Source organism: Podarcis muralis, chromosome 10 (genome assembly GCF_964188315.1).
Source record: "Podarcis muralis chromosome 10, rPodMur119.hap1.1, whole genome shotgun sequence".
Taxonomy (NCBI): Eukaryota; Metazoa; Chordata; class Lepidosauria; order Squamata; family Lacertidae; genus Podarcis; species Podarcis muralis.
Window position 1 is genome coordinate 46,658,108 of NC_135664.1, and position 26,024 is coordinate 46,684,131.

The 26,024-nt window shown below is 42.9% G+C and overlaps 1 protein-coding gene across 2 annotated transcripts in view; it reads right to left on the reverse strand.

Moving 5' to 3' along the window:
• The window catches only part of CACNA1I (calcium voltage-gated channel subunit alpha1 I), a 293,249-nt gene that overhangs the window by 16,084 nt on the left and 251,141 nt on the right, over positions 1 to 26,024 (reverse strand). For both annotated transcript variants that reach the window (XM_077934953.1, XM_028745913.2), the window contains exons 19-29: positions 25,513 to 25,636; positions 23,495 to 23,563; positions 22,095 to 22,279; positions 21,417 to 21,543; positions 19,297 to 19,422; positions 16,737 to 16,826; positions 13,045 to 13,237; positions 11,874 to 12,025; positions 7,327 to 7,436; positions 6,311 to 6,444; positions 5,090 to 5,160 (exon numbers count right to left, since the gene is read on the reverse strand). In XM_077934953.1, coding sequence (XP_077791079.1) covers positions 5,090 to 5,160; positions 6,311 to 6,444; positions 7,327 to 7,436; positions 11,874 to 12,025; positions 13,045 to 13,237; positions 16,737 to 16,826; positions 19,297 to 19,422; positions 21,417 to 21,543; positions 22,095 to 22,279; positions 23,495 to 23,563; positions 25,513 to 25,636 — 1,381 coding nt within the window. The remainder of the gene's footprint in view (positions 1 to 5,089; positions 5,161 to 6,310; positions 6,445 to 7,326; positions 7,437 to 11,873; positions 12,026 to 13,044; positions 13,238 to 16,736; positions 16,827 to 19,296; positions 19,423 to 21,416; positions 21,544 to 22,094; positions 22,280 to 23,494; positions 23,564 to 25,512; positions 25,637 to 26,024) is intronic.

Sequence of the window (26,024 nt, forward strand, 5' to 3'; positions counted from 1 at the left end):
TGGGTATGTATCTGGTATCAAGCAGCCAGCCTGCTGGTTGTTAAGTGTGTGTGTGTGTGTGTGTGTGTGTGTCGACCCTAACTAGGGGGTCATCCCCTGACATGCACCAGGTGTTACAATCCTGCCATGGCCACTACTAGGAAGGGTGTTATGGTCCATTAGCCCCCATGTGGACTCTTGGACAAAAACACCCCTTCCCGGACCCCTTTAATGGAGTACCTGAACAGCTAAGGATCCAACCTGGTGAGGTGCTGAGCATTTCCCCATGGCCACACAGGAGGGGGGTGGGTGGGAATGAGATTACGCCGTCGCCAGGCTGGGCAGCAAATGCCCAATCAGTGGAGACTCCCTATCTGCCCACCCCTTCCCCAGCCAAAATCAGGCACTTCAATTCCACACTTCTGTAGTACACCTGGCTCACAGCATGGAAGGTTGACTACTACATGGTTTGCTAAGATTGTGTCTGAAAAACAAGAGGAAAAAGGAAAGACATAAAGCAAAAGGTTATCAGGATGGAAAGGATTTAATTTTGAAGTACTTGTTCTGCCAGAGTTCATAGATCTTTGAGAATAATAATGTTATGGATAATTTGGTTGTCCCCTGAAGAGTCAATGTGCAGAATATGGAAACTCAACCCAATCACTTAAGTGCTGAAAATTTTATTACTGCCTCGAGTGAAACCCCCCCATGCACTATGGCTTAAACTATGGCTTAATCTTTGCAGCCTCCACCATGCAACATTATTAAATGAAGCTGCCTTCTAAAGAAATAATGAAGTATTGTGCTTTCTAGGCTTTGCCGGTGCTTGAAGAACAAGGATAACCTGAAGACACTGTTTTGCAATGATTCTCATCCTGCCTGAGAAGGCAGGTGCAGAGGGCAGCCTTGGGTGGATGCTACTCCTTCGGCCTGGAATGCTGTAAGGTGCCACCTTGTCCCCAATGCTTTTAAACATCTATATGCAGCCACAGGCAGAGAACATTAACCATTCTGGAGTGCAGTGTCACTGGAGTGCTGATGCCCCCTGGCTAACACCAAACCTAATGCCAGCAGTCAAGAGTCCTAACTTGGGTGCAGTTATTATCTGGATGCAGATGAACAAACTGAAGTTGAATCCTGAAAAGATAGGGCGATGATGGCAGGCGGTCCAAGGGACCCAAACACAGGGAGTATGTGTGCCTGTTCTGGATAGTGTTGCACTCACCTGGAAAAAGTAAATGTACTGCCTGGTGCTGCTGATGGGTGCCCAAGTGGTGGCAGTGGTTAGGAATGCCTTTAACTGATTAAGCTGGTTGCATCCCCTCCTTGATGACAGAGACTTGGCCACACTCATCTATGTCCTAATAATTTCAATGATAGATTACTGCAAAATGTTATATATAGTAAAAAATAAATATATCTGATTTTGAACCTCACGATGTGGTAACTTCAGTATTTTTATGAAGAGCAATAGTTTCACACAAGTGGGGTTTAAAACACCACTGATGAGCCCTTTCCTCCTGAAGGCTGTACTCTTGGGGGAGGGGAGAATCTGTCAGCAGCAGTGTGATGCTGCCCTCTGAACATCTAAAAAACATAGCCTCTGTAGCACAACTCCCTCATTTGTAAATGATAAAAAGTGGGTATGTGTTCTCAGTGTAAGAAAACAAGGGATTCTTGTTTGCGCAGACAGAGCAGCAAACAGAAGGCAAGAATTCCACAGAATTGTAGAGTTATAATCCGGAGTACAATTAAAAAAGTGCTACAAGTTGCATCAGATAGCAGTGCACTGGAGGCAAGAATGTGATATCACGCACAAGTCTCATGTGTAACAATTCGAGATAAAGTTTCAGGCTCACCTCATTCACACAAAGAGATAATCAAATAACCAACCAACAGACAAACACATGTTCATATTTTTTTATAGACGAGATAGAAGCTAGCTGCTTCAGTAAGCCCTCTTGGATGCCATTATTCATTCTTTGGCAATTATCTCCTAAGAACCAAAGTGTATGTGTAATCCCCGTTTCCCAAGCCACTTATCCATCAAGTGGAATTCTGTCAGTTTGCTCCTGGCTTGATACCCATGGGAATCGAGTGGTGGGCAGTGGAAACATCAATACTGAGTATTTCTCTTGAGCAGCTGCCTTTTGCAAGTCATGCAAATCCCCCTATCCAGCTGCTGCCTTTCAGGTGACATTTCACTACATGCAAAGATGGAGGAGGCATTATTTCTCATGGGACAGGAGACTTGATAAATGATCAGGCATTCGACAGGAGAATGGAAAATGGAGAAGGAAGAGTGAGAGCCAGAGTTAGGCCCATTTTTAGTCTTTTAAAAAAACAACAACCCCAAGCACATTATTTTTATTTGATGCTCTCACTTTACAGTTACACGAAAAAAAGAGAAATAAGAAAGGAATTATTTGTGTATTAAAAAACGGAACCACTGCTCATAGTGTCTAAACATTCTTAACATCCTCTGGCACTTGAGTTCAAAGAGGAGAGGAGGTTTTGTGCTTTTTGTAAATTAAGAGCATGAGAATGTAAGAAGAGCCTGCTGGATCAGGCCAATGGCCCGTCTAGTCCAACATCCTGTTCTTGAAGTGGCCAACCAGATGCCTGTGGAAAACCCCTAAGCAGGACCTGAGGACAACAGCACTTGGCCTTCCTGTGGTTTCTTGCAACAGGTATTCATTGCTGCCTCTAACCATGGAGGCAGAGCATAGCCATCATGGCAAGTAGCCATCAACAACCTTCTCTCTCTCATGCATTTAAGTTGGTGGCAGATACTGCCTCCTATAGGAGCAAGGTCTAGCCATGTGAGATGCATAGTTGGCAATCTGGGGAACCATTCTAGCTCCCCAGCAGCTTCCTAGCTGGCCTTCAAAACAGTCACAGATCCCATCCACCCTTGATGACTATTTATTTATTACATGTTATGTCTTGCCTTTCCCCATCATGAAACTCAAGGCAGGGTACATGAGGTTCCAAACTGGCCTCCCGTACAGGGACCACTGACCAGACCTAGACCTTCTCACTCCATACATGAGCTAAAGGAAATGGAAGTAAAGGAATGAAGTGTCCCTTGCCGCCAATCTGAGAGTGTGTTATGCCACACTTAAACTCCCATGGAGGAGATGAGAAGGAAGCAGCCTGAAGCATCTTTCTGAGGTAGGAAAAGGGCTAAGACCTCCTTGCCTTGCCAGTTCTCTCAATATTGTTTGTCTCTCTGACTATTGGACATGACCTTCCCTATTTTAATTGGGACGTCCAGGTGATATAACACGAAGGGTCTATTTTGGCCCCAGTAATATCATTTTTCAAAATCTGGTTTTCAGCCCTTATGGTTGGAGAGCAATGTCTGACAATGTGGTGGTAGATATTGCCAAAGGTCCTGAAAACAAAAATGGCCATAGGCAGTGTCTTTTGACACACCGGTCACTGCCAAAATATTTCCAGTTCTGAGAATAGTGAAATCAGAATGAATGGTGCCAAATTAAATACGATTCTGCATTTTTGCATTATTTACTTTGAGCACCAAAAGCATGCATTGTTAATACAGAGTACATCCAGCCAAGGGCATAGTGAGATAAACAAAACAAACAAAAAAAAAGAAAGAAAGAAAGAAAGAAAGAAAGAAAGAAAGAAAGAAAGAAAGAAAAGGAAAATAGGAGTAAGATCATTTAACACAGTGTAAAAGCACTGTGTTCAATGAGGCTAAAAGGGATAAAAGTATCTAAGGGGATAAAGAGCTAATTACCTGAATATTGTTTCTTTTCCTGAAGTGTGAAATGAAAGTCAGTGGAGCTAATGGACGGAAGCATAGCTGAGCAATTGTAGTGTTTTGGCAAGTGGCAAGCCTACTGAATCAGTGTGATTGAAACTTACAATCTGCACAGTGCTGAAGCAGATCGTTGCTGATCCAAGGGTTCTCTGCTGTCACGGGTATTTGGAGTTACCATCATTATTTTTACACAATTGTTGCTGTCTCCTTCCTGCCTCATGTAGTGATTCAGTGAGAGTGCCTGGACTAATGGTAATGATCACAGCTGACCAATGGGTGTGAGAGTTGCAGGCATGTCAGTCTCCCACAAAAGCACTATGATTTGCCAGACAAAGCTGACAGGTGGAAGTGTATATAAGATACAAAATGGAGAATATAATATCAGACCCCATTTGCTGATAAAGAGCTCTTAGAAAGTTTGCAAACTTACTGTTTCAGATATTTAATTAGTGAACTTGAATCTTAAGTCTTATTATTTTTGGTTAGTAAACTTACAAATTCATATACAAGTTGGCCAGTAGAAAATATCACTTCATCCGTCTTGGGCTTCTAAACTTCCTTTTTCAAATAAGTATCAGATATCTTACAGTGGTGCCTCGCAAGACGAAATTAATCCGTTCCGCGAGTCTCTTCGTCTTGCGGTTTTTTCGTCTTGTGAAGCATGGCTATTAGCGGCTTAGTGGCTTAGCGGCTATTAGCGGCTTAGCGGCTATTAACGGCTTAGCGGCTTTAAGAAAAAGGAAACAAACTTGCAAGAACTCGCAAGACGTTTCGTCTTGCGAAGCAAGCCCATAGGGAAATTCGTCTTGCGGAACGACTCAAAAAATGGAAAACCCTTTCGTCTAGCGAGTTTTTCATCTTGCGAGGCATTTGTCTTGCGGGGCACCACTGTATTTGTAGAAAAGAATGTGGGAGCGGCGATACCAACCGCTCATCCAAAAGGCAGAAGATAAAATAACTGTGCTTTCAGTATTTCAGAATTTCTAACATGTACAATGCAGTCACAGGAAGGCTTACTCAGAAGGAAGTCCCACTGTGCATAGTGGAGCTTACTCCTCAATAAGTATGTTTGGGAGTTCAGCCTTGGGCTGTACAATTCTACACTCCCATACTTGGGAGCAAGTCCTCTTGAATGCAGTGGAATTTACTTCTGAATAAATAAGCTTGGGTTGGGCTGTCAGGACTGTTGGCAGCTAAGGCCTACTTTCTTTCCCCCTCAGGAATGGCAGCCTCAGCCCATCTCCTAATTAAACATTTTGCACTCTTAAATAAATAAAAAAAACTAGTGCAAAATCCTCTGTAAAAAGAAATGGCTTCATTTACCTGCGGCAGTGCTTGCACAACTGTGTCCAGTAATGCTCGCATCCCAGTCGCCATCTTCAGGAGCTTCAAAACTGTCATGGGGGAAAAAGCAAAGTGGGTGGCTTTTCACACAGGATCAGCACACCAAGCAATGGTCCTGTTGCTGGTTTTTCGCCCCAATGTGTCTGATTAGAGAACACTCCTGCCAACATCTCATCTTCTTCTCCCCACCACCCAGTCTCTTTTTCTCAGCCACTCGCCTCCTCTCCATTTAACCCCTTCTGTTTCTGAAATGATAGTTCCCAGTAATTATGGTGCCCTCGCCACTATACAGATGAGCATACTCTCTTGGGTACCAGAATTCAGAGGATTCTTACTAAGGACCAAAATTGCAACACCAGTGCCCTTGGCATTCTCAGTGGTCCTGTGCAGCCTAACAAAGGTTGCAGCAGCCCAGCCGTACTTCTCATTGATTTGGGTGTCACCAGGTAAATGTCAGAGGAAATAGGTCCCCACAATAATTACTATAGGGGCCTGGGTTCTGGAGATGTTTGGCTCAAGTCGTAATTAGCCCATACATGGCTAACTGGGGAAGTTCATGCTCTAAACACCTCCGGTTCTACCTCTGGCAGCATCACTTGTACAGGTACATGTGAATGTCTGGCAGTATGTCTGGCAAAGTCCCAGTTAGTTGAGTGTTACTCAGTTGTCACCACGTGAGAAAGCAGCTCTACTCAAGTTCATAGTTCTGTGGAAAATTCAGAGCACTGGAAACCTGCATGGTGTTAAGTAGAGCCCTGCTACGCATGCTGAAGAGTCACATTGGATAAGCATGGTAGGAGAAAGATGCCAGAATGACTGCATCTGTGTGGCTCTTGCACACACACAGAAGATGACAAATTTCACAAGCATCAAGGGCGTGTGAGGCCCAACATGTGATTTAGCACAGAGACTCCAAGTTGCTTAGTCTTCCCCAATCTACTCTCCTACTAATACATTAGGAACAGGAATATAGGAAGACCATTGGTACATCTAGCTCAATACTGTCTACTGACTGGACATGGCTCTCCAGGGTTTCAGGCAAGGAGTCCTTCTCAACCTTGTTGGGGGGTGCCAAGGATAGAAATTGGGGCCTTCGGCATGCAAAGCATATGCTCTACCACTGAGCCACAGCCCTTCCTCATCCTTCTTCAAACACGCCTATTGGTCAGTCTGTGCTCTGTAGCTCCCTCTGTAGCTCACCTCGGGCAATACGCAGCACTCTCATGATACGGATGATGGTGGGGTTGATGGGAAGGGCAGCATTTATTTCAATCTCCTCAAGTGTGATGCCCATTACTGAGAGCAGAACAATGGCCAGGTCCAGTTGGTTCCACCTTTAAGAGATGGGAATCAATTTATTCCATAAATGACACACTTTCAAAATAGGCACAGCTTATCAACAAGTTATTTGTAATGCTGTACTTATCAAAGGTTCCATTTTTTTAAAAAAATGGAACAAAACATGCAAATCTGTGTTTGCTAATTAAATAAATGAGCATGCCAATTAAGCAAACGGACATCCTTTATTTTGGCTGTTCTGTTTGCTTGGAGGAGAATTTATATTTGCATGGCATTTGATTATTATTTGGCAGGTGGGGAGGCACATTTTTTAAATATGATACATCAAAATGCTTTATACTGATTCAATATTGTTCACTTTGATTGGCAGCAGCATTCCCCACCCCAATATCTTAGATTCTTTAACTGGACTGAATTTGGGACATGGTAAGTGTGTCCCTGAGCCATGGTGACTAGGGAAGAAGCTAAGAGATAAATAGAAGACAAACACTTTATAAAGGCAAAGTGGTGGCCAAGCTGGTGGGAAATGACTGGAGAGTTCCACTGAGTGAAGGAATGCCTTGATATCCATGTTATCTGTATTTCCTTCTAAGGAAAGAGGCTTCCTTCTAAGCCAACTTACTCCAACCTGGCACCCTCCAGCTGTTTTAGACTACTGCTCCCATCAGCCCCAACCAACATGACCAATGGTCATAGATGATGGGAGGCAGAAACTAAAACTCCCAGAGGGTACTGAGTGAGGAAGGGTGTCCTAAGCATTACTTTGTAAAAATGTCCGTGGTCAGAGTCCCCTCTCCCCAAATTCATGCTAATTCAAATACAGTAGTTCAGGTAGTGAATGGTATTCCAAACACAGAATGTGTCACCTCTGATCTTCTGTGTGCCACAGGGTATGACTCACGTTCTTTCTGGCTCACCTGTCTTTGAAGAAGCGTCTCAGCCCAAAGGCTACAAGCTTCAAAACCGCTTCCAGGACAAACACAGTGGTGAACATGTAGTTGCAGTACTTGAGGGCAGTCTCCAGAGACTAAGAATTGAAAGAAAAGGGAACATTAATGTCATCAAATTCCCTGATTGGTCTGTAAGAATCAAAAGGAGGAAGGTGTGGAAGCACACTTACTGGTTTTGAGCACATGCACAATCTCCTCTCCTAGACTGAGTTCAGGAAAGCTGTTTGCAGCAAACCCACCAGTTTGTAGCAAATGCTAATGCGTACAAGCACTAACAGACTAGTCCTTGTGTCAGTGATAACTCCCCTTTCCTCAGAGCAATTTTTCAAAAGTAACCTCTCCCACTTTAAACAAAATGCTGAACAAATGACTACCCCAAGATACACTGGAAATCACATTTGGGGTAGAAAACTACCCCATAAAAAGGGCTCAACGGACACCGTCTGCCCTCTGAGAAAGAAAAAGAGAGTCATGGAGGCAGGGAAAGACAACATCTGGCTGGAGAACCATAATAATTATAATTATAACATCAGGGCTTGCTGAGTCCTCCACTGCAGTGCTGATTTTACATTTATATAATTTGATTGCTTTAATATTTTAAAATTGTAAACCGTCTTGGGTGCCTTGGCAGAAAGGCGGTATATAAATGCAACAAACAAACAAATAAACAATCCAATAACATAAAATTCATTTAAAATAGGAAGCATCCAATAACTTAACATGCATTTAAAACATGTTCCTCACCCCAAAGATTCCTGAGAACTGGAGTTTAAGGATGCTGAGAATTGTAGCTCTGTGAGGGGTAAACTACAGTTTCCAGGATTCTTGGGGGGGGGGGGGAGTCATGTGTTTTAAGTGTATTGTGTGTGTGCAGGCAAAGTGGACATCCCACCTGGTTCATGGGGTGACAAGGAAAACACAGCCAAAATTTAATTTGGGAGCTGAACATATGTGAGGTCTAGTGAAGGCAGGAGAAAGCAGTGTTCCTTGTAGGAGAAAAACCCACCTCTGCTACTCTTTACATTTAGTTCCTTGCTGAGATTTGCCTGTTTCAACCTTGTTTATAGTTCATACACGATTCATTCTTCCATGATGACTGGCTGGTCTTTTATTGTTTCTGTAGCAGCTTTCCATGGCTTAAAAAACCCCAAACAACAAATGCCAAATTTTGCACAGCCATGTAAATGCTTCTTACCTACATTGCTGCTATGTGAACCCCCCCCTTCTTTTGTGTGAGAGGGGAATCTTTGAGGACATGTCTTTTGAATGGACTGCAAAACAAATGGTCTCTACACTATCTCCCCAGATCTGAAGAGGAAGCCCTAGCAACTACCCTGGCTCCTGATGTGGTGACCTAGGAAAGAGTCCTTGTTGGCCTTCTTGGTTATAAAGTTCCCTCCCTGTGGAAATGCTGTGGTCCTCTTAATGGATGACTTTTGCCAACATCTCTCTTTGGGCAGGCATTCAGAAGAGTGTTAAAGCTCACTTAATGCACCTGGATTCTGTTGGGATTTTTATCCACCAAGCTGTCCAGCAAGTAACACTATGTTGTTTATATCAAATGAGTGTCTGAGAGCGTGAGACTGGAAGTCTCAGTACTGTTCTAGTACTGTTGGAAGTTAGTTTCACTTCTCTGTGTTAGGCTGTTCTGTACTGATGCTGAGAGAGCGCAGATGTGCTGATGGATTCTTTGTATATAGACTGTAAATAAAGTAGTTTTAGAGCTACTAATTGACTCTTTCTTCTGTTATGAGATGCCAAAAGATGAGCGTGCTCCTCTCAGGAAGGAAGGGTCGCTTATCACCAGTCTCTGTGGACTGAGGAAGATTTACAGCCAGAGGGTGACCACCAGAGAGACGACCCGGTGTCTTGGGAAGGTGGTGGCCTTCCCAGGCGTTTTTCCAACAGATTCCCCCAAAGAATCCTGGAGACACTAATTTACACCTCACCGTGCTACATTTCCTAGCACACTTAACAAACTACAGTTCCCTGGATTTTCTGATGGAAGCCATGTGCTTTAAATGTATGGTGTGGATGAAATGTTAAGAGAGTTGATTTGCTATACATGTACTTGGTTTAATGCTTTTGCTTATTGGTTCGATGTATTTCTGATGTGTTTATTTCATTGTTGTCTACTGCTCTGTGATCCTGCAGGGTGAAAGCTGAGTTAGAAGTATTAATGATGATGATGATGATTATTTCAAGGGGAAAACAGTAGTACTGAAAACAACACTGGAGAAGGGGGCTCAGAGGCACTGGAGAGAAGAAACAGGTTGGCCAGGGCAGTGGCTGTAGCTCTAAGGGCTTGCTCTAAGGGATGCTGTGGTAAGACTGCACCCTTGTTTCTGAAGTATTAATCTCATCACAAATATGTTGTAGTAGAGTTTAAACCAGGACAGGACTTGGTATTAGATGCAGGCTTATGAGTCATACTGCATTCCATGGAAATGAGTCACGTTGCATTCTGTGCCACAGGGCTATCAAGCTATGCTTCTGCTCTGAACAATCTCTGTTCATCTGAATGATTGTATCGTTGGAAGGTGGGTGGTATGAAAGGGATCCAAACATCATTACATGCCACTTCTGGCATCAGTACAGTGGGACAACTTTCACAAATTAACTGATCAGTAAATAAATGAGGGGTCTGCAAAGAGAACAATCTATGGGCTACAGCTCTTCATCTTTTTTGAGGAAGCGGGAAACTGAGTTTTCTGAAGAAGTTAGCAGAGTTTTTCAAAATTGTATGAAGCTCCTGCAACTCACTAGAAAGGGTTCGGATAATTATGTCTGGCATATCTGGAGTTCCATATGCTTGAGCCACCTTAAAGCATTTTATAGGCATTCCATTATGCCAGCATAATTAACAGGTGGGGAAAGTGACATACAAGGAGGCGAAGAGAGATGTCTCCTACTTGAAGATTTGACGGGTGTAACAAGGAGGGAGGGAGGAGATAGGATGATGAGCTTAGAAGCAAAACCCAAAAGAAACTGGGATGCAGGAGGAGATACAAGGTATAAACCATAGGAATCCTGACAAAAATTGTTCTTGAAGTCTAACAGAAAGAGAAGGTGAGTTAATGACTGCAGTTCTGGCCACTTCAGATCTTAGAAATTAAAGACCCTGCCTCTTGAAGACAGCAGGCTCTGGAGGCAGAGGTTTCCTGGCATGCATGAATACAGAACTGAGCAGGATGTACTTACCCAGAGGGAAAAGACCTTTTAATCTTATATCATATATATTTGATTCTGAGAGCCAAGAATTCATTTCTTCAACTAAGCCACACTAATATTGTGTGTGTTTTGGTAACAGCATCATTCTGGTTTAGGAGAAATGGACAGGAAGGATTCTCTCTCCAGGATCATGCCATCCCCCACCCCACCAGATGACAAACTCCTTTGGACATGAAGCGAAATGGGAAACAAGGAGTAGCAAACAGGTTGGATTAAGAAATATACATCTTATCTGGCAAACTGCACTTTGAAAGAGGAAAAAACAAGGGTTGCATGCCACCCCAATCTCCATGAGTAGTGCAAAGTCCTGGGGTTGCAGACATGCTTAGCAGGGTCTGTGTTCCCTTTTGAGACACAACAGAGACTGTGGTTGCACCCAGAAAAGAAGGGGTCCCACTCCCCCTTGCCTGGCAGTCTTGCCCTCTGATGGTTTCCTGGATGGGCCATTACTGGCCTTTGACCTCTGCTAACGGCCCATCCAGCGAGCGCTGCAAAGCTGGCTTGGCTCATTAGCATAATTAAATTCAGGGGTTTTCCATGTTTGGCGAAGTTTAATCGAACATTAATTAATTCTAACTTTTACTGACTCCAGAAATTATGGGGAGTATCTGGCATACAGGAATTTAGGGGAATCTGTCCCCCACAAACCTATAATATCAGACATGAGCCCCCCGCCATTAGTTTGTACTATTTGCTGTAATTATCCTGTTAGTTCTGGCTCAATTTATGGACAATTTTGCACAGTGATATTCATCATGGAACTTTTCAACTGGCAAGGTGGATGATCATATAGCATGTGGCTCTAGTGAAACTATATAGTGACCAGACATCTGCCCTAATGAAGCAAGTTTTGTAATAAAGGGGACCTGCTGTTCTTTGCTTTGTGAGTGCAGTGGTACCTCTGTTTAAGAACTTAATTCGTTCCGGAGGTCCGTTCTTAACCTGAAACTGTTCTTAACCTGAGGTACCACTTTAGCTAACGGGGCCTCCCGCTGCCGCTGCACAATTTCTGTTCTCATCCTGAAGCAGAGTTCTTAACCTGAGGTACTATTTCTAGGTTAGCAGAGTCTGTAACCTGAAGCGTCTGTAACCCAAGGTACCACTGTGGTTCTCTCTGTAGCCTGTTCCCAACTCATCTTCTAATGCCTGCCACGTTTTACTCCTAATTGCTAGACATCTATTTTCTACTTTATGTAAAAAGCAGCTCTTTGTGAAAAGGGGAGGAGAACAAGGAAGGAGGAGGAAGGCATAAAGGTGGGATTTAGTCCCTTGAACTCACTCACCATTGGCTGGTTGTAGTGCTCCAGGGACATAGTGACAACGTTGAGGCAAATTATGAAAGTGATGAAGATGTCCAAGTAGTGGCTGGTGCAGACCGAATGGATGAGGAGGCGGACAGAGCAGTAGGTGGCATAATACGGCAAGCGCTGTGCTTCTGCCATGGGAGTGGCAAGGGGAGCAACCCAGGGAGGGAGGGAGGGAAGAGGAAGAACAGAGAAGAGGAAAGGAAAGGAAAGAATGGAAACAGAGGAAGGGGAGCGAGGTGAAAGGAAAGGAAAAAAGAATGTAATAAAAGGGAACCAGAAGACGGGGAAGAAAACAGAAATGCAAGTGAGTAAGTGAAAGGGAAGAGGGGAGGAGAGGGGAGAGGAGAGGAGAGGGAAGGGAAGGGAAGGGACAGAAAGAATCTGTTAGTCCTGTGTTTGTAGAAATGATACTAAACCAGCATTTCATGCTCCAACAAATTGAGTTTTCAAATGAGCAGAGGAAGCAAGCATCTCCAGAAAGGGAAAATCTGAAGTAAGGAGAAGTTACAGGGACTTCCATAGTTCTGGGACAGAGGTGCATTCAAAGGGGTTTAAGGAGCAAATAAGGGGAGAGGAAAGGCTGGACTAATTTACATCTAGGTACATTTGGGGTATGTGTGTTTTTCTCATTAAATCATGTACACACAAAACTACACGCACAAATAAGAGGCACATTGAAACGGGATTCTCTTGGTTCCAAGGCTGTCTTAGAATATGATGACTGAAAGAGACAGAGATAGCCATGGGCCCCATCTACCCAAAGAACAGGTGATGTTAACAGAGTTTTTTGGGCAGATGCTCAATGACATTTGACCAAGCAGCAAACAGCTCTCACAGTTTTGCCACCCACATACACATTAAGAACATAAGCACCTGCTGGGTCAGGCCAATGGCCTTTCTAGTCTGGCACCCTGTTCTCACAGCGGCCTGTGAGAAGCCCAAGAGCAACAGCTCTCTCTCCCTTTTCCCATGGTTTCCAGCAACTGGTATTCAGAAGCATTATTGCCTCTGACTGTGGAGGTAAAATGCAGTCACCTGGGTTAGCGATGTTGTATTCGTTGTTGTTTTCTCGTTAATAAAAAATGATAAGTTTTTTCTCAGAAAACTTCAGCCTACGAACCAACAAAACACTTAGGTTGTTCCTTACTCCTACGCTTCTTCTCCAGGCGCCTCAGGCGCTTCTCTTCCCGCCGCCGGGCCTCTTCTGCCTCTTGGTGTTGCCGACATTTGTGGAAGTTCTCCACCACCACCCCTACAAACATGTTGAGGACGAAGAAGCTGACGATGAGCAAGAAAGAAATGAAGTAAAGGAGCATCCAAGGGTTGTTGTTGGTCACTGGCTGGAATTAAAAAGACGGACAGACAGAGAGAGAGAGGCTGTAGTTAGCACTTTATGAGAGGAAAGACCAAGAAATGATTTTGTTGAAGGAAATCGAAGATTTCTGGAAAGCAAGGAAGACGGCAAGAATTTATTATTTTTATGACCAATGGGAGACCCAAACTTCATGGAAATATGGCGCAGGACACATCCTCCCTCCCCTCAAGCACTGGAGAGTTATATTTGTGCTTTATTGAGGAGAGTTTATAGGGAATCCTTCCTTGACTGCCTGTTCTTTTCTTTCCTGCTACTGGGGAAGGCATGGTGCATATATATGTATGAACAAAGCTACTGCCATCACAGTGACATTCATCCATTCTGTCCATCATGAGGATGGTTTTAATTAATAGGGCAGCAATAAAAAAACTAGAGCAGTGTCATGTTGAAGAGAATGAATATTGAGCTGGGAAGTTCCTGCTTCACTGAGCGTTCAGGTCAAGTCACTGTATTTCATCCTCAGTCCTACCCTTGTGCTCTACAATAAAGGTATAATAATAGTGGCACATCTTGCAGGTTTGTTGCATGGAATATTCATAATTTATATGAAGTACAGAGGAAAAGCAAAACAATCAGTCCAACTAATTTTTAACCTCTCCCACTCAATTAAAAAGTGCTTTAAATTATTTTTTTTAAGCTGTCAGATTTATCGGGCTATTGCACATGATGATCTTGATCAAATTCCAAAACAGTATCATTTTTTCCTGCACTCTAAACTTTTTTTTGGGGGGGAAACAAACCAGGAGTGCAGTGTTAAGAGCTTATTGAAACAGTGTCCCAAAAGGATTTGACATGTGTGTCTTTCTGTGTGGGGGTGGCATTAGTATTTAGATTAATAATATTGGTAGCTGGAATACAAGAATAATAATTAGAGTATCAGAGAAGAAGACTAGGATAATTACAATAATTCTCTGAAGAACTCATTTAGCAATGTATACACAAATTATGAATGTTCGATCACTATTATCAAGCCATTAAATATCAGAAATTAGTACAGGCACAACAGCATTTTTCAGAGAAGTAATTTTGCAGCCTTGCGTGTATATTTGCCGCCTGAGATGCCAAAGAGAACTTCCAGATGGGTAATGAAGCTTAGCTAGAGAAATGGAACGGTCAAATCCTATGCATGTCTACTCTGAGTAAGTAAGACCCAAGTTTCAGGTAAGTGGGTCGAGGTCCACAGTCTAAGGATTTTCCAGATTATTTTAAAAACAAAGCCCTGATTTTTTTTTGATTTTTTTAAAGTGTTTTACTCATTTTAGAACAAATCCAGCATGGAATTTAATTTTATGTACTGGAAAGGGGGAGAAACCTTGTTTGTGGTGGGAGTCATTCTGCATATGTAACAGGAGAGTGAAGAACTCTCACAATAATTAATAAGGAGAAGACGGTGTCATTGGTAAGTAATTTATGTCACAGACACTGTCCAATAAGAGAAATCCACACTAAAATGCTGGTGAATTTTTATATGGATCCTTAAAAGAAAGCTCACGAATGGCTGCACATGTGTGGAGAACTGAAATTTGGAAAAATGCAAAACTGAGAGAACAAAAATTGACAGATTCATCTGTCCTTATTCCCATGTAGGTAAAAATCGTTTTGTACGCATATTTTGGCTGCTCTAGAACTGTTGTGAGGTTGTGCTAGAAATGGTTCTCTCCAAACAAGACCAGCTGAAAACCATTCTGCTATACAGAGAAAACAAGTTGCGTTCACAGTGTGGGTGTAATATATCATCGTCACTGTTTAGGTCCTGTGCAACTGCCATCTGCATTAGGGAAGTGATCTTGCATTATTAAAGTGAACAGGAACAGCAGCAGATTTTAGCTGCCAGCCGTGAAAAGCCCTGCCTAGGGTGGGAATTGCCGCAAGTGATCATCAATCCAAAGAGTCTACCATCATGCCCCAAAGGACACATGATACTACTGCAAAGCCATTAAGAGATAAAGAAGACGACAGTGATTGGCAGAAGTTTATGCAAAAAGAATAAACGTGGGAGCATTAAAACAATTTTCTCCATGCTAGTTACCTGAAAGATATGCCATGTCTGCACACACAGAAAACAAAAGCTACACCCACTACAAATTAGATGAGGACAAACTGCAATAAAAATGGAATGGCCCAGCATGAAAATAGTACCAATCAATCTGACAAATACAGTTAAATAAGGGTGCCTCCAGACTGTGGCAATTTTGTGGAAGGGATTCGAGCATATACTTGAACTGTTGGTTTGTGCAATCAAAGTGGATTAAAGCACTCTGTTGCCCTAGAGCAGGGGTCAGCAACCCACGGCTCCGGAGCCGCTTGTGGCTCTTTTACACCTTTGCTGCGGCTCCGGGGCGGATACTAGCGAGGGGAGGAGGCGCATTGTGTGCCCCGACACTCCCCACTGTTTTAAATGTCGCAATGGTTTTGCGGCTCCCAGTGTTTTTTTCCTTCGGTCCAAGTGGCTCTTTTTGTCTTAAAGGTTGCAGACCCCTGCCCCAGAGCAACAAATCTGCTTTTAAAAATACAAATGAATGGTTAACAGAAAGATGCGCAAACATCTCACAAGCAACTCAGGATGAATACTCACTGTTGCATTAAAAAGTCAGAATAAATGCTCAATGAAGACTGGAATTAGTCTAACCCGTCTAAGTTCTGTGTGAGCAAATCAGTATGAATTCTCAATGAAGAGTTTGTTTGGAGGGGGCCAAAAACGGGAGAGAAACAGCAGTGAGAGGGAGTGATAGAGAAGAGAAGGAGAGAGGACTGTGGGTAAATGTCTTGACGTGCATTTAAAGCCTACCGGTATTTACACTTGGGAAGAGTATAGACTAAAGGCCATGGGGGGGAAATGCAAGTTTTGAGGAGAGAATAGAGAACTGAAGAGAGAGAGAGAGAGAGAGAGAGAGAGAGAGAGAGAGAGATAGATTTGGCATTGCACAGGTATTAAGAAAGGCAGTTCAATGCATACAGCAAGAGGACATATTAGAAGGGTCGCTTGAGAAATCTGTTATTCCCAAATTCTGCTACAAACTGACCTGATCTCTAATACTAAAATGCAGGTCAGAAATGGGTAATCTTTTGGAGTTTGCACTTCTAATTTTGCAATGCAGCTCCCGCACTCAAAAAAAAGTACTAAAATGCATCTAGAAATGCAAGTAAATTGAAAGGTCTTTTTTTTAACGCAGAAACAGGGAGGATTGGCTTTATGAATGAACACATGCAAAACAGACATTGACCAGAAAAAGAGTGATCTGTTTATGCTCACTCAATGTCTTTTGTCAATAGAGAAATAATGAAAAATGGCCTGCTGCACTATGTTATCCAGAAGAAACTTAACCACGCCCCCTATAACTTCCTAGTACTTGGGGAGGTACATAGCAAACCAATTAAGAGTCATCAAAGATGGATCATCCAGCCTATTTAACAACCCAGCTGAAAGCAACATGAATGATCATTTTGTAAAGCAAGTTCCATACCTGCTGATCAACAGCCACAGCATCCAGTCCATTGTACATAATGTTGACCCAGCCATCTTTGGAAGCCAGTACAAAGAGTGACATCAAAGCCTGCAACACATGAAAGTGAGTCAGCTTCAGGGGTTGACTATTTGATGCACACAAATGAATAGCAAAAAAACCAGAGAGGTTCTTTCCTTCCTTCTTCCTCCACCACCCTCCCAAAGTTCTCCAGGAAAAGTTGATGGGAGAGGGAAAAGAATTTGCCTGTGAAAAGGGGGAAGAGAGAGAAGGAAGTGCTGCCAGACAGCTGTCCTCCGAGAAGTTCGTCCCTAGAGAAACACCAGATCAGCTCAGTCACACTGTTGGTTTAGAAAACAACTCATCACGATACACTCCATTCCTTGCTAAAATGTCACAAATCTATCAAATCCAAGGGGTTGCAAACAAGGGAACATGAAAAGTATCAGGAAGGACTGTGATGCATCTGATTATTATTTTTTAAGAACCCAATTATCTCCCTTTATAACTGGCTCTGAACTCTTCCCTGCCACGTCTCACTCCCCCATGGAAAATTCGCACTCCGTGCAAAAGTTGACCCTTCAAAAAAGATTCCAAGACACTTCAGGAGGCCTCCCTCCACCAACCCTGGGAGAAGATTATGGGAGGAGTATGGAGCATCCATTAAGAAAACATACAGATTAGACAGTGAATTTCAACTGGATGCAAACAGGGAAAGAAGCTAGAATATTTTAATCAGAAATGTAAAGCATCCTCCATAAACACTTGCTCTGTTTGCTCCCTTAAGAGCCTCCAGAGGCCGAGACTCGACAGTTTCCCTAGGCAACCATTTTCATTTCCCCAACAGTTCTTTTTGCAAGGAGATCTTTTCTAATGTCCGGTCTGAACGTGCTTTACTGGAATCTAAACACACTATTCGTAGTCCTTCTTTCTTTGTCCCTCGTAAACACCGCCCCCCGATTGATTTCTTTGCATTTAAAACTTGCCACCAGGTCTCTTAAGGTAGCATACAACGTAAACCCATGAAAAGGATATCCCTGTTCATGCAACTAAACAGAGCATGCTGAACATGTGCTGCTGCAAGGCAGGATTGTGGTGGCAGGCCCCATCGCCACCCTCCATGCAGTCACTGGCTCTTCTGCGCGGGGTGTGTAGACTCTGTTCAGAAGAGTTGGTGAATGAATAGAGTCAAAAGTAGGATCCAGCTTTCCTGTCCTACATGCCCAGTAAATCCTGATTAGCACCATCGACAGCATTGGAATTAGAGTTAAAATTCTGGCTTTTGAAAATATATTTGAAAATATTTTCAATTAATTATTACAGTTTAATCCCTCATAATGCATGGCTCTTTATCCTTTCCACATAAATCATGTGCACATGTCATATGGTGGGAAGGGCCACAGCTCAACAGTAGGGGGTCTGCTTTGCATCTAGAAGGTTCAATTCCTGTCATGTCCAGGTGGTAGGGCTGGAAGGGAAGCCCGGAGAGCCACTTCCAGTCAGTGCAGACAATGCTGAGCTAGATGAACTGATGGTCTTGTGTTACCATCAAACTTCTGACACCATGTGTTGCCTTCAGCTGTTTATCTAGAAACTCACTACAAGCCAAGTTAATGAACTTTATTTCTGAAAAGGTCTGGGAGCCTACATAAAGTAGTAACAAACTTCTTCAGTCAGGCTACTTCTCTGAGTCAGCTCTGCAGCAGCTGGCCTCCTGGGCTAGGCCTGTTTCTCTTAAAGGGGCCATGTGCCAGTTACTTAACTACACAATTCATACAGGTGTGACTCAATAGAAGGTAGCTTTCTATGTTCCTATGTGTTCTAGAACCTCAACATGCTATTTCTCGTTCTTTTTTCTTTTAGGTCTCAGAGGTCTTCAGCTTTCTCTTACCTCTGAGACCACTTGAAAGATTCCTGGATACCGTAATTGAGATATGCTGCTTTTATTGAATTTTTTAAAGCAGCTTCTGAATTGCTGCTTTGCATTAATCATTTATTGTACAGTACGCCAACTTGATATTATTCCAATGAGATGAGGTATATCAGTATTTTAAACCAACCAACCAAACCAAACCAAACCAGACCTTGAGGCATTATCTGAACCAAAGTTAAGCACTGAAATTAGTAATGGAGTAAAGGCTACAGTTCTTCAACCCACTTACCTGGGAGCCAACCCCATTAAACAATGGTATTTACTTCTCAATAGACATGTAAGTGCATGCTTAACTGAAGCTTTAATTGCAGTTTTTATTAAAACGTGATTGGTTTAGTTTAGTTTCAATGTGCTGATTTTACTGCTGAAACCAAGGAGACTTAGAAGCACTTAATGTTGGATGGACTATGCCATTTGCAATTCTGATTCTTAAGATATATCTATCTTACAATGTGGTAATGAAAAACTGGATACGCTTCTGAAGATGAAGGCTCTCAACAGCAGTACTACAACCTCCCATCCTTCAATGTGAGGATCCATGTCTGAGGTCACAGTCCTTCCTTTTGGGCTGAAGACACCAGGGAGACTAAAGTGAGTCTAAGGAAACTTGGAGGGTTCTACATTTACCTGGCCCAGATTGTCGAAGTTGTATTTGTGATGGACCCACTTGTAATTGGCAGCCATGCAGTCAGACCTATTGGTGATATTTCGGGTGTCCACGCCCAGACAGTGGTAGAACTTCCCCTTGAACAGCTGCAAGAAGAAACCACTTTGTCAGAGACTTTGCTGTTAGGAATGGAGGGTGGTGCTCCTGAGTTTGGTTACGAGTCAAGGCAACTTGCGCCTCTCGGTCACTGACTGCCACCTGGTTTAAGACCCATTGTGAACTGAGAGTCATTAACCCCCTGACACCCATTTGGAAGTAGGTAAATGAGAAAGTAGCTGAATGGGGACTAGCAGAAGCAAAATGCCCCCAATTCTATTCCCCAGGCCAGTCTAAATTGTTACTGGGTTTGCTGAATGCGAGCATATTGCTCCCATGAATTAAATACTCAGAAAATATCCCCTACTTCTCAGACACTTCAACATAAATTTACTTGGTGGTGACTTAAAAAAAATCTGTTGCCCCAGTTCCCTTTCCCATATGGCAGGGATTGGATTGTGCATTTGGAAAATCTCAGGGTGACTTCACACGTTACAGGAAGCTCATCTGCTTTCTAGCACTTCCCGTACATTATGAAACTGCCATCCCTACATACAGATTAAGTATAGCACATTCTTCCAAATGATAGAAGCACTACCCACTCCAGCAGTAGGAGCCTAAAATAAAACAGAACGTCACTACTTTCTTCTTCAAATAGTCGTGGGTGGATCCAGTGCTTGGAATGTGGGGGAAAGTCAGGAATTAACGGAAACCACTTTTTTGTAATAAAACAGCAGGTAGATAGATATCTGCGCTCTCAAGCATTTCAGTTTGGACCAGCAGCCAACCTGCCATTTCAGCATTGGGTCCTGAGGTCCAGCTGAATCTGACTGTAGCCCGGAACACCAGCCTTGCACTCTTATTATTTTGAAATGCATCCCTTCCAGCTATCACATTAGAACTGAACCAAAGAGGGACTGTGAAACAGTGACTATGACCCCTCCTCTAATTTTTTATTAAATCTCCAAAAATATTGCAAAATATTTATCATCATAAACAAAGTTTTCCCCTAACATAAATTCCTTCTTGTCTTCCCACTCCTCCTTTCCTGATGTTTGTTTTTCACTTCTTTTTATTAGTGAATAAGACATCTCAAGCTCATCCAAATAGGTCCTTGCTTTCTCTGTGCCTGCATTCTCAGGGATGAGCTTGGAGCCTGCCTAACATTCCTCTTCTTCCAGACCTTTGGATAATTAAACAATCTATGGCCTTTTAAACTGTGTAGGATATTATTTTTTGTTTGTTATTATGGCATGCATTTTTGTGTTTTTAGATTGTAAACTGCCCTGTGGTCTTTCAGATGAAGGACGGTATAGGAATTTAATAGATAAGAATTAGAATCGATGCATTCCTAGGCAGATGCCATGGGGACAGCACTTTGTTTGCCATCATTTCTGAAGTCTGCTTGCAAGTGGTTTGCATTCGAACTGCTTGCAAATGGACTTTGAAGTGATGTCTCTCAGTGTCCATCAGCTGGATCAGTGCTGGATCAGGTGACTGACAAATAGGCAGTTCCACTTGCTTGTCAAAGTTGGCTTGCAGTGGGGGGGGGGGGAGGGAAGGAAGGATCCAGCCCCCCAACCAGATCCAGTGCCCTACCCTGCCTCATCAGGAGACAAAAAGCCACACATCTCTTGACAAATTTCCTATCCACCTCTTTACCATGGTCTATATTATAATGGGAAAGCAGGCCTTTAAGTAAGCAGAAGTAAATTCTCAACTGCTTTCACATTAGGAGAAAAAGATGCAGCAGATGAGACACAAAGACACAGGAACCAGAGTGGTGTAGTAGTTGCAGTGTTGGACTAGGACCTAGGCGACGCGGGTTCAAATCCCTCCTCAACCATAAAACTCAGTTGGGTGACCGTGGGCCAGTTACAGTCTCTCAGCCTGGCCTACCTCACAGGGTTGCTGTGAGGGTAAAATGGGGAGGAAGAGAACCATGTACACCACCATGAGCCCCTTGGAGGAAAGGTATAAATGCAATAAAAATTGTAAAAATTAAAAATAATACATTTTCTCATAGACATATTAACAACAGTACCTGCACCCCAAGAATGCCGAAGATGATGAAGAAAGCACAGCAAATGAGGACGATGTTTCCAATGGGCTTGAGTGATGAAATGAGTGTCTCGACCACAAGCTTCAGGCCCGGTGCACGACTTATAACCCTGAAAAAGAAGCACTGTGAGGAGCAACAATAAGGGAGACGTAGAACAGAGATGCTTTTCTCAATGTTTTACGAAGAGCTGCTCTAAAAAGTATCACGACACAGCTGCTTGCCCCGTAAAGCAACACGGCAAATTTCCAGCAAGGGCATCATTTCATTCCCATATATGTATTTTTGTACACATTACATGGCTGGACAACTGCATTACAAAATTAAGAGCAATGCCAATTTTGAAGAACAGCTGTGCTTTGGTTTGCATATTGCTTTTGAAAGTGCAAATTAGGTACCTAAATGCAAACTCAGTCTAAATTCTCCCTCATCACTACTGTCAAAACATACAAACCCACTCCCTGCTTGTTCTTTCCTATTTCGATTGGCCTTGTCACCACAGACTGTATCTCAGTGCCCTGACCTCTTGACCCTTCTTATTGCCCTTTCCAAAACCTTTATCGCGGCAAAACATCTGGGAGTCCACACAAGCTTTCTCTGGGTGTTCAGAAGCAGGGTCCTTACAAAAGAGAGGAGGAGGGAGACTAGGCTTTTGGATCTCACCTAAGAGGGCGTAAAGTACGCAGCAGCCGGAGGACTCGCAGCACCCCCAGAATTTTGGCTCCACCAGCAGAGGCTACCGAAACCACAATATCAATGATGGACACGAACACCAAGAAGCCATCCAGGATATTCCAGCTACTGCGGAGATAGGCCTGCTCCCCAAAATATAGGCCAAGGGAGACTACCTAGGGGAGATGAGAGAATGCATGAGGGTGGAGAATGTGATAGTCAAGCAGTAATGCTGAGCTACACTCCTAGAACTACTACACAATGCAGATACTTGAGGGTTTCACCTGGGTACAGAATTCTTGATGGGAACGGGCAAGGGGTCAATGGAAAGCTGATCACTGACACTGATATAATGCTTCACTCTCTTCTAATAAAAACAACAACAACAACCAAAACTCTGGGGAATAAAAAATGGACAGGAGGACCTGATTTCACCTCCAACAAATATATATTTTTAAAAGCTAATAGCCACCAAGGCCCTGATGATCTCCTTGCTGCTGCTGCTTATACTATATACAAATCCCTTCATCATCACAGAGATAATTTCAAGTTTTGGAGTTCTGAGATTTGGAAATGAAAGGGTTTTAATCGGTGCTTTTTTCTGGGGGGACGCAGGGGTATGCATACCCCTAAACATTTTGTGAAACTTCCTACTTTTGTCCATTTACTGTATTTGTTTTTCCAATTGAACTATAAAATGGTGATTTTCTTGAGTCAAAATGAGAGTACCCATAAACATTTTTTTAAGAAAAAAAAAAGCACTGGTTTTAATTCTCAGTACTCCCTATTATGCCAGCCTGTGGGAAGCAATTGTACAAATATAACCAGCAAGAAATATGGCCACACTGAATATTTACTCATTTGGGGTGTGTGTGTGTAAATGTACTGGATCCTTTCTTTGGAGGAAGGAAGAAATGTTTATTTAGGAAAAAAACACAACCCCTGAAATCACTTTCAAAGTGCTGCCATTATTTGCCCCACCGTCTGTCTCTTGGGTGCTATTCTCATTGCTCCCCACCCAGGGGTCTTTCTTTTCTAAAGTTACCCTAGCCAGCCAGGGGTCATGCAGTGACCTTGATGCTGAAATGCTTCACAGCTCATCAGATTCAGCTAAGTGCTGATATCATCATAGGCAAACAAAGCCTATTCGGGTGGTGCTCTGAATAGACAAAGAATTGCTGCCCTATTTGCAGCAATATATGTACATTCACCAAAAGGGCGTCTGCCCTCTTTCAACTCTGACAAATATATTTGTGCAAATGGCACCCCTTTGTACCTTACCCATCGCCCCCCCCCCCCAAATGGTATGTTTGCCTCCCTGACAGACTTGGAAGGGGCTAGTTGGGTCAGTGAAATGGGGACGGCTTGGTAGCTGTCAATGAGTGACTTACTTTCAGTGTCATCTCAGCAACGAAGATCGCTGTGAAGATGTAATTGGATACCGTAAGGAAGATTCTCTCCTGGAATAATCAAAGGCAGCCTCAGAATATATCTAGCAAGAGCTCTGCAGTTTGAGACATTGCAACAAGCTTGGCAAATCCTACTTGGTTGCTAAGAGCCAGGTGGATCTAAAAGTCTAGGGTACTTTAAGGTCAGCTGCCAAAAGCATCACCCTATCCAGCATCTCAAGTACATTATAATATGCTGTCGTCCTTCCTAGTCTACCGTTGTGGCCCAATCAGTTCCTAGTGGATGTGGTAGAAATAAAAAATGAATGTGAACAGGCCAGCGACTGAGGTTTTCTTTTCATTTACATTCACAAATACCTAAAGAAAAGATACAAACACAACAAAGGACATGGTCACATTGCCAGTTACACTGCATCCAGTGCATTCCCACTGCTAGTTTTAGAAGTCACATTCCCACAACACGAGCCACAATCCATGCTGACCCTGTACTTGGTCAACAAATACTGCTATTTGATGCGTTTCCTCCTCAAAGCAGCTTCAATTTGACTAGAAAACCAGATGCAGAGTTAGCAGTCATGTGACCGTGCCCTAATAAACCATTGTGCATGCACAGATGACAGCTTCATAAATGGGAGTTTTGGGGGAGCGGGGTTTGCAGGGGTGAGGAAACAAAACAGGTAATGCCCCATCCCGTCTCTGATGTGAAATGTGAAATGCAGCTTAAAACGCAGCAGGGGGGAAATGAACCTGCTGCATTCTGAGCCACAGTTGTGAACATGCCCCCCAGTTGTGAACTGTTACACCATTGAATAGAATCCTCAGGTAGATGGTGCTCATAGCAATCACGTCAAGTATGTGGCTCTTCTGTGGTTGAGGCAAACTGTTCACAGAACATAGGAAACTGCCTTATAACAGCAACATATATAGATGTTTATTTGGCCCAGCAGCAGCTCTCCCAGGTCTCAAGCAGAGGACCTTCTCATTACTTGCCAGGTGAGCCTTTTAACTAGAGATGTCAGGGATTGAATTTGGAGCCTTCTGCATTCAAAGTCTGTCCTCTGTCACTAAGCTATGGTTCCTCCCACTACCAGGCACAACACTGGACTGTTATCTTGTCACTGCAAACCCACCTAGACCCACATGTGCAGAAGGGAGGCTTGTTCACACAGTTTGCCATGAGCTGGAAAGTGCTGCCTGCTATGTGCCCAAGGTTCATATGTGGAATTTCGCCAGCCTCGTCTCAGGAATGTGAAAACAGTCTTCAGTGTGTATGTTCTCCTGATTATACATTTAAAAGCTAATCCCCAAAGCACACAGATAAACCATCTTATCTAACTTTCATCTTCAGTGTTGTCGTGTACACAATGAGTTTCCCGCTTATTGGCAGGTGTATAGATTTCCAATACATGAGAAAGATACATGTTTTCCTCATTTTTCACTATCATTGGCTGCTTTTCTAGTAATGTAAGGAAGTACCATTCTGAAGTTTTAGATAGGAAGCGTTTTCTTCACATAGAATATATTGTCAAGGATTTCATCTGAATGGCTAAAGTATTTTACAAACGTGTGCTCTTTTATGTCACACACATTTATCTAAAATAAATATTTTGACACTAACACAGATGAGAAATATCATCGTTCTAACTCAGGACAGGGGGCCCTTTTCAGGCAGAGTGCCAAATTACCCTGGTAAAAAGGTGTTTAGGGCTGCATACTAGTAGTGGCAGGCCCAAGCTCACACAGAGACTCACACAGAGACACATACATGCAATCACACATACACAAAGCTGCTTCCAATGGAAACAGAGGCATACATTTAATTCTTAGTAAAACTACTCACGTTTCATTTTCCATTTTCTCCATAGACTTGTTTTACCAAGTTTGGGGGGGGGGGGGGAAAGCTCTCCAACATCCTTTCTATGTCCTAATTGTGCAAAAGGTAAAAAGAACTCTGCTCCCCTAAGATTCTATGGTCCATCTGAACAGGTTATAGTACTCACTGTGCTTCTCTGTTCAATCTGTGGTCTCTCCAGGGCAATAGTGATGCAGTTCAGGAAAATGAAGGCCAGGACAATGTAATCAAACAGCTTATGGGCGATGATAGTTTGACAGAGGATACGAAATCTGAAAGACAGTTCACTTGTTTGTGAAGTGCATATGTTTCTAAGGGATGATAGGGGTAGTGAGAAGGTTTGGGGGGAGTAGAAGATGATAAAATTACTCCCTGAAACTTTAGCTGTTAAACCTCCTGTTCAAAATTCTTTTGGTTCCACTTGAAGATTGTGCAACTGATTTAATTAGTATTGCCTCATGGCAAACTTTATAATCTCCCATTTTATTAATAATAAACAGTAGTAAATTTGAGAGCTGGAATAATTTCCTCTGCTGCTATAAGCTTTGCAAAATAATGCAGAACGTATTGCGAAAAGAAGATACAGCAGTGCAACATTGCTAAAAAATACATCATGGTCTATGTCTGATAATGTAATGCAGGGGTCAGCAAACTTTTTCA